This window comes from Mastomys coucha, unplaced genomic scaffold (genome assembly GCF_008632895.1).
Source record: "Mastomys coucha isolate ucsf_1 unplaced genomic scaffold, UCSF_Mcou_1 pScaffold15, whole genome shotgun sequence".
In the NCBI taxonomy this organism is placed as follows: Eukaryota; Metazoa; Chordata; class Mammalia; order Rodentia; family Muridae; genus Mastomys; species Mastomys coucha.
This window is the reverse complement of record NW_022196897.1, coordinates 129852706-129866675: the sequence shown is the minus strand read 5'-3', so window position 1 is coordinate 129866675 and position 13970 is coordinate 129852706. Positions and strand designations below refer to the sequence as shown.

The 13970-nt window shown below is 42.5% G+C and overlaps 1 protein-coding gene across 1 annotated transcript in view; it reads right to left on the bottom strand.

Moving 5' to 3' along the window:
* Dtd1 (D-aminoacyl-tRNA deacylase 1) overlaps nucleotides 1-11262 on the bottom strand; it is a 173553-nt gene extending 162291 nt beyond the window's left edge. Inside the window, exons 1-2 of the mRNA XM_031372120.1 lie at nucleotides 11068-11262; nucleotides 7110-7200 (exon numbers count right to left, since the gene is read on the bottom strand). Coding sequence (XP_031227980.1) covers nucleotides 7110-7200; nucleotides 11068-11110 — 134 coding nt within the window. The 5' untranslated portion in view covers nucleotides 11111-11262. The remainder of the gene's footprint in view (nucleotides 1-7109; nucleotides 7201-11067) is intronic.
* Between the last annotated feature and the right edge of the window lie 2708 nt (nucleotides 11263-13970).

Genomic DNA, 13970 nt, shown 5'->3' with positions numbered 1-13970 from the left:
CACAGCAGATTAAAAGACATAGAAGAAAGACTCAAGTCTCAAAGACAAGATAGAAGATGTGGATAATTCAGTCAAAGAAAATGTTAACTCTTAAAATAACCTAGGCAAAAAACATCCAGGAAATCTGAGGCACTATTAATATACCTAATTATAGAGGAAAGAGAAACACAGGTCAAAATCACAGAAAATATTTTTTTAATCATACAAGAAAATGACCCCATTTAAAGAAGGAGGTATCTATCCAGGTACAAAAATTATACAGAAAACCAAACAGACAGAAACAGAAAAGAAACCCCCCATTGACACATATTAAGCAAAACAACAAATGTACAGAACAAAGAAAGGATATTAAAAACTGCAAGGGGAAAAGTCACATATAAAGGCAGGCCTATTAGAATAATACCTAACTTTTCAATGGAAACTCTAACAACCAGAAGGTCCTGGACAGACCTTCTACAAGCTCTGAGACTACAGATGCCAGCCCAGACTACTATACCCAGAAAAACTATCACTCACAATCAAAGGAGCAAGAAAAACACTTCAGGATAAAAACAAATTTAAGCAATTTCTACCCATCTATTTCAGCTCTACAGAAGGCACTAGAACAGAAACTTCTGTCTACAGAGAAATATAACTACAACCAAGAGGTCACAAAATATAATAATCCCAAAACAGTAAATCAAAAGAGAAGGACCTCACACCACCATAGCAAAATAACAAGAACTGATAAATAATGTTCATTACTACATTCTCAACATTGAGGCTGGAGAGATGGTTCAGTATTTAAGAGCACTAGTTGCTCATCAGAGGTCATGGGTTCAACTCCCCAGCAAACATATCAGCTCACACTTACCTATAACTCCATTCCCTAGGGATCTGACATTCTCACACAGACATACATACAGATAAAACACCAACTACCATACATGTTTTTTAAAAATCAATTTTTTAAAAATTTGAAAAAAAAAAAATAACTTTCAACATCAAGGGTATCAATTCCCCAATAAAAAAGATACAAGCTAACAGACTAAACTAGAAAACAGGATTCATGCTCGCTTCAGCAGCACATATATGAGAAAATAGAATTCATTTTTCTGATACAAACAAGAAACACACCTCAACATCAAGAACAGATATCACAGCCAGGCAGGGGTGGTGCACGCCTTTAATCCCAGCAAGGCAGAGACTGGTGGATTTCTGAGTTCAAGGCCAGCCTGGTCTACAGAGTGAGTTCTGGGACAGCCAGGGCTACACAGAGAAACCCTGTCTCGAAAAAAAAAAAAAAATTAAAAAAGAAAAAAAAGAACAGATATAACCTAATCACAAAAGGATAGAAGAAAGTATTTCAAGTAAATAGACCCAAGAAGCAAGCAGGAATACATCTCAAACTAGACTTCAAATCTAACCAGAAGAAACATAAAGGGACACTACACACTCATTAAAGGAAAACCTCACCAAGAAAACATTACAATTCTAAGCATGTACCAAACACAACAACACTCAAGGTCATAAAAGAAATACTACTACAGCTAAACCTACAGTGAAGTGGGATCTCAATAGTCTACTCCTGCCAAGAGACAAAAAGTGAACAGAGAAATGCTGAGCTAAATAACGTCATAAATCAAATGAATCCATTTGATTAGCAGACATCCACAAAATATTCCACCCGTGATTTCTTCTCAGCAGCTCATGGAACCTTCCCCAAAACTGACAACATTAAGATTCAAAGCAAGTCTCAACAAATATAAGAAAATTCAAGTAACATCCTGATCCGAAGTAATAAAGTGAAAAAAACAAAGCCATAGAAACATAGTTCTGGAGATGTAGAAATAAAGTTTCACAGTAAAGTAAGAGAGCCATATTCCAGCTCCTGTATGCAATAGCTTCAGACTGAGAAGCCATGTTTCAGAGATAGCTAAGGGCATGCTGTAAAAACAAGGATCTGAGAATGTAGAAACAGAGTCTCAAAATAATAAAAGCAAAGTTCTGACGGTAAAGATGTTAAGTCAGAATGACCAGGCTAAGACCAGTCAAAACAAAAATAACTGGTGGTCGCAATGACGTGAAGGTCCACGAAAACAAGATTAGCAGTTCTCAGAATAACTCCCAACTCCTCCCTGTGGTGAATTTCAAAAAAGACCACAAACTGTCATCCTGACCTTGATGACAACAATCCCCCCTACCACCTAGTTACTCAGCCCCTTCCCAGGGACTCTTCAAGACCAGGGGCAAAGCTGAATAGGGAAGTTAGCTGACTAAGCCAAGAACAGCCCCCTAAGCAAACCAACCAATGGCTGAAGAGATCCTTTGTCTTGTGCTCCACCAATCAAAGTGGACCAGCTAACCTGTTACTGAAATCTGCCATCTGTAAGGTATAAAAAATGTGTACTTTCTGAGTTCGGGGTTGTCTCACCTTGCATGGCTGAGCAACCCCACACATGTGGACCAATAAACCTCATGTTATTGCAGCGATCTATTGCCAATCTGTGTTCTCTGGGTTGAGCCAAGATTACAGCAGATCCTCATGGATTAAGCTGCATAGCAACAAGAGAAACAGCAGGAAATATACAGATGCTTGGAAAATGGACAACACACTACTAAATGAAAACTGGGTCAAGACTAGAAATCAAGAAGGAAAGTTAAGCCGGGCAGTGGTGGTGTACGCCTTTAATCCCAGCACTTAGGAGGCAGAGGCAGGCGGATTTCTGAGTTCGAGGCTAGCTTGGTCTACAGAGTAAGTTCCAGGACAGCCAGGGCTACACAGGGCCGTCTTGAAAAACTAAAAAAAAAGAAAAATTGACAAAATTGACAAATACTTAGCCAAATTAATCAAAAGATACAGAGAGAAGATACAATTAGACATGAAAAGGAAAAGGAAGATATTACAACAGACACCAAAGAAACTCATAAGCATGTACTTTAAAAATATGTATTTAAAAAAAATGTACTTATTCCACCAAACTAGAAAACCTAAAAGAAATAGATATATTTCTTATTATATACCATCTACCAAAATTAAATCAAGATCAGATAAGCAATTTAAGCAGACTCCTAACCCCTAGTGAAACAGAAATGAAAATCAATGTGGCAGCTCCTCAGGAAGCTAGGAGCACATCAACCTCAAGATCCCACTATACCACACTTGGGCGTATGCCCAGAGGACTATACATCCTACTACAGGGATATTCGCACATCCACGTTCATTGTTCAGTTCATGAGTACACCAAAACTAAAATCATTCTATGTCCATCAACTGATGAACTGATAACAAAAATATGGTATATATTTACATAATGGAATATTATTCAGCTGAAATTTTCAGGTATATGGATAGACCTAGAAACAATCGCCCTAAGTGGGGGAACCCAGACCCAAAGACAAAGATTTCCTGTTTTCTCTTACGTGTGAATAGTTAGTGCTTAAGCTTTTGATATGTGTGCTACAGTCAGAATATCTGCAGAAGTTAGATACCAAGTAAGGGACCACAGAAGAGGAGGGGATCTTCCAAGGCAGAGGAAGCAGAATATTGTGTTGTAAAGAGATAAAATGTGGAAGGAGATGGAAGGAAAGAGTAAAGGAGGGAATGTGGGGTGGGACAAGTAACACCAAATGATTGTGTGTTTGCTTGGCTGGTCTAGAACTCAATATGCAGACCAGACTAGCCTTAAAATCACAGAAATCCTCCTGCCTCTGCCTCCCCAGCTGGGACTGCAGGTGTGAGCCACCACCACGCCCATCTCCTAGGGCCTTTAGAAAAGCCATGTGGAATGTCAATCACAACCACCCAGTGCCAGGAGACATGATGCCTTCTTTGTCCTCTGTGGACACCAGGAACACACATGGTACCAGGAACACACATGGTACACGTTCATACATACAGACAAAACACATAAAATAAAATAAGTAAACCTATTAAAGATATTTTAAGAAAAGTCAAATGGAAAACTACTGTAGAAGTTTCCTAAAATATATACACATATGAAAGGAATTAAAATGGAGTCACAATAAAATGGGGGAGACCAATGCCCCCAACTAGACATGTTATGCCACCAAGTAAGACCTCCAGCTATATGGATACGGTCCATATCATATTGAGTTGTTGGCTAAGGGATCCATAGACCCCTCCAAACATGACAGGCTAGTGCCAAGGCTATTGTTTGCTCTGCACAGCCCGAGGCCCTGTTGCTGAAGACACCACTTACTTATGTCATTGAACACAGAGAAATCAAGCTGATGCCCTACTGGAAGCTGCAGCCCAACTAACTGGCATTCCTTGTGATAGAAGGTACTCTGCATTCTACTGGAGAAGAAAAGCAATAATCAGTATCATGCAGCTGCAACTGTGTGACCTACAACAGCAACCAGCCTGCAACGTATAATGGCGCAATAGTGACACAAATTGTATGGAAATAACCAATCACCTTCTGATTGAGTTCCAGGCCCACTCCTCGAGATGGAACCCATATCTCACGCTGCTAAAGTGGCCAAGAACCTGAGACCTAGGTAGGCCATGGGCCCTAGGAGAAAAATCTACTAACATTGTTCTGTTAAAGGAACAAAGATACAATGACTTACTGACATATTGCTCTATTCATAGATCAGTGCACCATTCGACCATCACAGAGAATCACCTTCTTGCAGGAGCTGGCAATTAACACAGAGACACATATAGGGGGATTTGGTCTGCTGCTGCTTGTATTTAAATGCTAAATAATAGCTCCCAAGGTCTGGTTCTTCCTCCTCCTCCTCCTCCTCCTCCTCCTCCTCCTCCTCCTCCTCCTCCTCCTCCTCCTCCTCCACAACCACCACCACCACCACCCCCACCACTACCATCACCACCATGAGTAGATCACCACCTACACCAAGTGATGCTGTGTAAACCTTGCTTCCCACGTTAATTGGTCAATAAAAGACTAAAGCCTGTGGTTGGGCGATAGATAGAGGTAGGTGGGTTTTCAGTCACCTGGCTGTGAGTCACAGGTAGAGAGAATGGGAAGGAAGAAAGGGCAAGGGAGAAGAGAGGAGACTGGGGAAGAGGAAAGCTGGTGGACGATGAGCATATGGCCAGGAGCCACAGCAAGTAACAAGGGACATATGGCTGGGATATGACTTAGAAGAGCTCCAAAACCTGCCCAATCTAGGCTTACAGCTCGTAAATAAAATACCTGGATTATTTATCTTTTATACTGGCTAGTTAGACACCATAATTCCTTTTACAGACCCACACCTGGTCAATGTACAGAGATTAGAGGCTTTAGAGGACTATGTCTTTACTAAACCCTCCCCTCGAGGCTACAGAAGAGCAGGCGGAAAGATTTTAAGAGTTAGCTCCAAGAAACAGTGTCTTGTAGACACAGCAGGACTGCTGCATGTATGAACTCAGAGACTGCGACAGCATACACAGGGCCTGCATGGCTTCAAACATGACAAAGTCCCAGCGTGGAGAAGGGAAAGTGAACAAGCAATCCCACCCCTAATCAAGAGGCTATTTGCAATTGATATCTGCTGGGAAAGGAAGAATCTTATCTTCTCTAGTAGCGTGTCATTGGGTACATCAACTACATTCCAGGAAGTAGCTGGCAACACAAAATATACATGTAAAACATGTGTGTGCGTGTCTGTGTGTGCACACGCGTGCATACGTGCGCACATATATATGTACATATAGCATATATATGTATATATGGCATATATATATGACAGAGAGAGAGGTTTTTTGTTTTCGTTTTCGTTTTTGTTTTTGTTTTTTTGGTGGGCTTGCCTAAGGATGTTTTCCTAATACTTACAGATGACAAAGGACAACTACTCTGACAAGCAAGTGGACCAGGTAATGGTTGTAAGTCCAATTTAAGAGCCACAAAAGAACCACCCACCTGTACGAAAGCTCAAATTCCCAATTCTAAGAGTCACCCTTTGATACTGAAGGCAAAAACAATGTCATCCGGTGACTAAGTACATGGGTGTCCTTGGTGGAGGGTGCTGTTCATGACCCCTGCTTCAAGAGCACGGTTTGTCTTATGTTGAGTTCTGTCCCTTAACCACCAGCAGTAAGGTCCCAGTCAAACTGTCAGTCAATTTGCTCATCACTGCGACCAAATGCCTGACAGAACAAACCTGCGAAAGGTTTGTGATGGCTCTGAATTTCGGACATTTCAGTCTCCTCCATCAGGGAGTGCATGGCGGAGCATAGCAGCTCCTAACAGAGCAGCATGTTCTCTTACTCTATCTGCACCCCAGCCTACGGGACACTGCTATCTTCACTAAGAGACCTTTCCCTTACTTACTCCTCTCTGGAAAAGACCCTCACACACATACCCAGAGGTGAGCCTTACTAATCTCCTATGAGCAACTCCATCCAATATATAGATGATCAAGATTAACCATCACAGCATTAAAGAGATCCAGACCCAGGACCAAGTGTAACCCACTTCCCCACTCTACTCCATTTGAGCTCTTAAGGGACTCACTCCATCAATACCAACATCCCTAAAATGGTATCAAATTGCCTTAGTTAGTCATCAACATCTTAGGAAGAAGACTCTGGGCCTGACTTTGAATGTAATCACTATACTGAGGCTCTGGGAACCAAGGGGCAACATCTGAACTGAATATAGCAAGTACTAGGGGAGAAGCAGGTGAAGATTCACTCCACTGAGGCAGCCTGCCTGGAAAAGAGCAGCAGCCCAGGGTACCCTGGCCAGATTCTAATTCAGGGTCAGGTTTACACTGAGTGAGCATGTCCAACTAGAGCAAGGAAATGAGCCTCCCCGGGTTCCTGATCCTCACATGACCGATGAACAACTTGGCACTCTGCTTAAACAGTACTCAAGTCACCATGCCCCATTTGAAAGAGAAATCAGACAGAAGACACCCAACATTTATGAGAAAGAAGCACTGTTGGCAGAGGTGATGGCACATGGGCATAAGGTAAACCGGGGTCCTGTTCCACTGCTGACCCGGACAGAGGTTGGGCGCGTCACTCTTGTTTTGTCTTGTCTGTATGGAACGATGCATAAAAGCAATACAGGCTCAGTTTATAAGCACACACTATTACACAAGCTGCCAGAGTGGCCAGCACGTAGCCCACGACTTAGCAATCCAGATCTTACATGTGCTCCAGTTCCTTCTGCGAGTCTTCCATGGAAATGCCCAGCAAGACACAGATGCCCCGTCCGATGGCGCTTATCTGCTCTCCTCCAACTACAAGGAACCAAAACAGAGCAAAGGTTTAGATGTAATCAGGCATCACGAAGCGTCTTTTCAATCACTCTATGACCGTCCTTAACATCACACATCCTTCTTACCACTTCTTTAGCTAAAGTTGGTGAGTGTGGGAGCCAGTAACTCCCATCCACTCTGGTTTCTTATCTGGAACCCATGGGAGCTGTAAGGTGAATAACCACTAAGCAGGCTATTAGCACCAGATCTTACTTGCAACTTTTGGTACGTTGCCTAGAACTTTCCACACAGTCCCATGTATGCACCAGAAAGGTGATTTCTTCCTCCAGAGACTCCAGCTCAGCAAGATGAATTCTCAGAAAGGAGATCCCTGCTTTTCTTGTAAATCAGCAAATAGACCGCATAGAATGGAAAATGTTCATGGCATAAAAACAAATATGTTTTTCCTGCTTACTACAAGGGCAAATTCATACCCCGTAAACACTGTGACTTATGTGGTAAGCTTCACCTCAGAGACTGCTGCCATTCCCCAGCATATTTCTAAAGCGGCATTCTAAGCCAATAGCTTAAATCTAAATCTTTTTAAATCATTCAGTGTGTCCATAAAAAAAAAATCTCTAAGAACACCATGCTAATATCTGTGTATGTATTTATAGTCAAATGTACTCCCTACTCCTTTTAGCCAATATCTCAAAATTTTGGCACAGTATTTAGACTAACATTCATCATTATGTCGGTGAAATTAAACTCATATTTTAAGTGGCAACTTTGATAATTTCCTCCTTTTGCCTAGTCTCATTATATTACTGTTGTTGTTTTTCATTTTGTACTGACCTAATGTTCCAGGCAGGAATAAAAGAATAAACTCTGCCATTGGAGGGGGGTGAGGGGGGTGTTGCTTCTGTTGTGCACTAGAACGAACTCTGCCATTGTGTGTATGTGTGTGTGTGTGTGTGTGTGTGTGTGCTGCTTCTGCTGTGCACTAATACCTGCAAATATTCCTAACAAGGGAGCACATACTAGCTTCCTCAACTTTCAATTGGAATCACATGACCAAAGGCAAGAGTAGCAAGGAAAAAAAAAAACTGGCAAAAATAAAAGGTTTCTGAGTATGCAGACACCAAAACTTAGGGCAAAACCAAACACATAATGTGTCCAAGGTGCTCTGGCAGTGCTCATTCATGCTGCTTCATGATGCCACCTCAATACAGCCTTGGTTTTGAACACAGAACATGCACACATGCCACACAACACCAACAAACACTGCCCGAAACAACTCTACTCAGATTTGATATTCTCCCGTGTCTCAATTATAATGTTTTCATAGTACACACCAAGTTTTATGTTCTTTATGCTCAGAAACATCATGGCTTGTAGAAAAGAATGGTTTTTAATATTTCCTACTATTATCTTCAGACATAAGTATCGAAGTAATGAGGCAGGCAAGCATAGGGAAGTTTAGCAAACTAGGACTCCACTTGGTTTGGACTTTGCACTCTTCTCTGAACAATAAACGTAGCAATCTCTTAGTAGCCTAGGACCCCACCTGCATAGACTGCATGTACACCTGGGGTCTCATTTACATTACCTGTCATTACATTAATTTGGTCATTATTTACATCATTACAGTTGGCTGAATTTTTATGTTGATTCTTCTACATGTGACATGGATGTGTGCATATGCTTCTGCCATCGCATGCATGTGGAGGTCAGAGGTCAACTTGTAGGAGTTGGATCTCTCTTCAGGTCCTCAGGCTTGGTGGCAAATGCTTTTAACTGGCTAAGCCATCACATAGGCCCTTTATAATTGCTTCAATCGATGGAAATAAGTTGTTCCCCCTGGCAACTTCTTGATAATGCCCCATTACTACTCAAACATATCCTGGAACACATCTGCAAACTACAGGCAATGGCCTATCCACTCTAGACATGTAACTGTCATTCAGGTCATTCCCTCACTCTTATCCTGAACTGTCTTATCAGCTTAAGCTCAAGTACGATCAAAGGGCTCCCTAGAGAAATCCCAAGACTGTTAGACATTTCAAGCAAGTGCCAGCCCCAGAGCCTCATACATGCCAGGCCGTGGTTTGGTAGGACAGAATTTTACTATGTAGCTTCAGTTTGCACTTCAACTCATCAGGTAGTCCATGCTGGATGCAAACTAGAGATCTCCTACCTCTGCCCCCAAGGTGCTGGGATGATAGGAATAGGCCCCATCTACAACCAAACTCCTGATCAGAAGGAAGGGCTTAAGAGACCAAAGCTCAAAATTGAAAACTATTGGTGTGATGACCACATCAAGTAGACAGATTCTCCCCCCAAAAAGCAAAATCATCTTTCATTAGTGAATTTTCCAAGTTTTCATGTGCTCAATATTTTTTGAAATGTTATTAGAGTTCATAAACTCTAGTCTTATTCTGCTCCTTATTAATCCAGGATGATTTCCAAAACCAACGTTAGCAGAACCGCTTGCAAATCCCTAAGCAGGATTAAAAGGTGGAGTCTGGGGTGTAAGTATGTGGTTTGGCAACTTGGTTGGGGAGGAGTCTTGGGTCTAGATTTAATATCAAAAACATGTATTTGGTATAAAATGGTTTGAAGAAAAAGATATCTGTATTACTTGAACTGAAACTTTGGTGGGGAGAGTGTCATAGGGTCCCTTTTGTTGTCCAATCTGCTTTGAATTCCTGGGCTCAACGGATCTCCTTCCCCAGCCTCCAAAGTGGCTGTGACTACATGGGCTTGCCATGGCATCTGACCTAAAAATGTAGGTCTGCTAATATAAACTTAAAACACAGCTGGACAGCGGTGGTAGACTCCTTTAATCCCAGCACTTGGGAGGCAGAGGCAGGTAGATCTCTGAGTTCAAGGCCAGCCTAATCTACAGAGTGACTTCCAGGCCAGACAAGGCTACACAGAGAAACCCTCCCCTGTCTCAAAAAGAAAAAAAAAAAAAAACCTAGATGGGTGATGGCTCAGCACATTAAGGCACTTGCTACCAGGCCCAATTCCCTAAGTTGAATCCCAAGGACTCACATGGTGGTGACCACATCTAAATTGTTCTCTGGCCTGGACACCAGTGTCTTGATACACACAGAAACACACACACACCAGATAAATAAATGTTTTTTTTTTAACGTAAAAGACTAAGAGAATGACACCAGTCATTTCTATTTTTTTTAACACTTTTCAAATAACTACAGTAGCTGGATCCTGAATATCTCAACTAGACTCCCACATTCAACTGATGGCTAATGGGTAAACATCTTGGTCCATATTAATTAATGGGAAAGAGAAACATGTCATCTTGAATTCTGTGGTTCGGACCCGTGGCTGAAGGTTCATAGACAGACATAGAGGTTCAAGGGATGCTCTGCACCTAGTTAGGATGCCAGCACGCATTTGCTCACAGCTGTCAGAGCTCAATTATCAATCCCTCGTCTGCCCATTTTATCATGAGTCAAGTTCCATTTTAAAAAGATATGCAAAAGGGGGTTGTTAAAATGCTACATTTCAGACAGAGCGGTGGAAAAACGAGTGAGTCCGCTCCGGAAATGCACCCTATGTGTTGTTTGTGCAAAAGTGCATTCAACAACGGGCCCTGGGGATGCTCACAGGTTCTGGCACCTTGTCTGTGGGGAACACACACACACACACACTCACAAAGATAATGATGATGATTATAATGGTGATGACGACCGGGATGAGGGTTTATGTAGCAACGGAAGCACGGAGCCTGAACCCGTGAGCGGCCAGGCACGTGCGGGGTCTTCTTGGCCACGGCGCTGCCCGGGAGCTGCCCGGCAACTCCGGGCTGCGGGGAACCCTCACACGGAAGATCGGGTAGCGGGAGTTAGAGGCCGCTCCTCCCGGGCCCGCCGGACTGACCTGTGACGCTAGCCCGGGTGACGCGCTGCACCACGGCCTTCATGGCGGCGGCTGTAGCGACTGGGACTCGCCGTGTGGTCAGACCTTGCGACTCCGCCGGTGGCTCCTCGGCCAGCGCCCTCTACCGACAACACCGGAAGAGCTCCGCGAGGACCCATTCCACAGAGCTGCGTCCCGCCCACGTCGGCCACACCTATCCACCAATTGGCCCCGCCCATGTCAATCACGCTCACCTGTCACCTATTCATAACCTAGCCCAACTGTGATAGGCCCCGCCCTACCCACCCCTTAGTTACTCCTTAAGCACTAAAGTCCCAAACTACTAACCTAGACTCCATTATGTCCAAACACACACTAATTTCTGCTCCAGTTTTTTTCTCTTTCAGTTTTACTCTTAGTCTTTTTCCTGCTTTTCTCCCTCTTTTCCAATCCTCTGGTCATAGATTTTTCCAAATTCTTCACTTGTTCTGTAGCCTCAGCAGCAAGCCTGTTGCTAAATATAAAAGGACCTACTACTAAAATAGACATTTAACTACTTAACTATTGATTTACCTTAGACACATCACGATAGTAAATAGGCATATCAATCTAGAATTCTAATTCCTTCCTAATACAAATCTAATACTTAGCCCTATCATGGAGTTGTTAGGAAATTTGAGTGGACTGTAAAGATGCTTAGATGGCTACAAAGAACTGTATAGCTATTACTGTAGCAAGTTTTCATTACTAAAAAATAACATCTTCATAGCCCATGGTAGTGCGTGTGTTGATAATTAAAACAATAAAGAAAAAGAAGAAAGGGAGGGAAGAGAGAGATCATCCCAGCTACTTGAGATGAAGCAGGAAAGTGTTTTAAGTCCATGAGTTCAAGACCACCAGTGTGGGCAATGTAATGAGACTTTGCCTTAACAAAAGAAATGGGAGTATCAGAAAAAGTTCACCCATTTCAGAATGTCTTTGCTTTGAAAGTCTCTTCCAGAATTAGCAGATTCAGAAAAGCATTTGATAGAAAGCAATTTGATAGAGTTGTTATTTGGCCAGAATACTCCAAGGAATGGTGGTCGAACATCTGTGATCCAAGCACTCTGGAGGCTGCAGTAGGAGGATCACTCTGATGTTCAAGGCCAGCATGGGATACAGAGTGAGACCTTGTCCCCTGCACACCCCCCCAAAAAAACAACAATACCCCCCACATGTATTATTGTGGGGTATCCACTAGAGAAGACTACTCAGACAGGGGTTAAGGGGTTAAGCCAGTAGAAAGTCTTTATTAGCCAGCTGGCGACTACACTGGGTGTTCATGATCCCACTGTAGCTCAAACTCTTTCAGAGTGAGCATTTAAGAAAAAAAAAAAAATCCTTACTTGACATACTTCAGTTAACAAGCACAGTTAGGCTAAAGCAGAATTGCAGAAGTCAAAAGGCAAGGTTAAGGTTAGTCCATTTAAGGACTTTCCCAGAACTATGGAGTTTGATGGGTCTTCCTTTTCATTTTGATAGGTGGTGCCATCTACATGCTGAGTTTAATGGAGTCAGTTGTGCTAAGATCTGGGAGCCTCTTATATTATGCTTAAAGATTAAATAGTGAATGCAAAATTGCACGAGTTAAATTGTTGAAGATACCAGCAGCAGCAGCAATAAGACTAATGGGTGCCACATGATTCCTGATATTGAAGGATACAGTGGTAATTCTGCAATAACAAAGCTTAACCTGGGGCTAGAAGTGTAGCTCAGTGGATATAGTACTGACCTACCATGCAGGAAGCCCTAGGTTCAATCCTCAGTATCATATAAACCAGGGATGGCAGGCAACGCTTACCCGGAATCCCAGCACTCAAGAGGTAGAGAGGCAGGAGGGTCACTCCAAGGGTGGAACTATACAACTGAAATGCGAGCTGAACTGCAGCATGAGACTCTGTATCTAATTGTTTAAAAAAATCCAAATCAGGAACATTCTATCAAGTAGTCAATTCTTCACAACAGGGAAAAAAGTCTGGCTCAGTGGGTAAAGGCACTCGCTGGGGGCTGAAGTGATGGCTCAGTAGTTAAGAGCACTGGCTGCTCTTCCAGAGGTCCTGAGTTCAACTCCCAGCAACCACATGGTGGTTCATGACCATCTGTAATGGGATCCGATGCCCTCTTCTGGTGTGTCTGAAGACAGCGACAGTGTACTCATATACGTAAAATAAATAAATAAATCTTTTAAAAAGAAAAAGATAAAAGACACTTGCTGCCTTTAGTGACCTGAGTTTGATCCCCTGACATCACTAGATGTCCTCTGAGCTCCACATGCACCCTATGACACATGCAAATGCATGTTCAGACATGCACACAAAATAAATAAAATGGGAGAAGACTGTATTATGAACTTTGGTACATCCTGGCCAGGCAAAAAAGAAAAGGGAGAAAGTTATTATTAGGATGACAATAACTCCCTTCGAGTTGGTATGAGCCCACTGATCCAGCAAAGCACTGTTTATAATTGTGGTTTCATTACAAATGATTTGTATCTGATTAAAGACCTTTCTCTGAATAAATAATCTACAAATATTAATTTGGTTCTTCCTAATTAAAAAAGAAAAAAAAAAACTAGCTTGCTGTCAGTAGTGTCTACCAGAAAAGGGAATAAGATCCCCAGCGACTGAAGTTACAGATGGTTGTGAGCCACAGTGTGGGTGCTGGGAAGTGAACACAGGTCCTCTAGAAGAGCAGCCAGTGCTTAACCATTGAGCCATCTCTCCAGTCCCTTATGCTCTTACACTATTCTACTGCCCCATGAGAGTAGAAGTCTAGCAGTTTATCCTAGACTTCTATCCTCTCTGTCCTGCCAGATGCCACACTCCCTTAGCTCTCGCCCTTTCTTGTCTGGAAATCTCTAAAGATAGGAGATGTTTTGTAAGGCA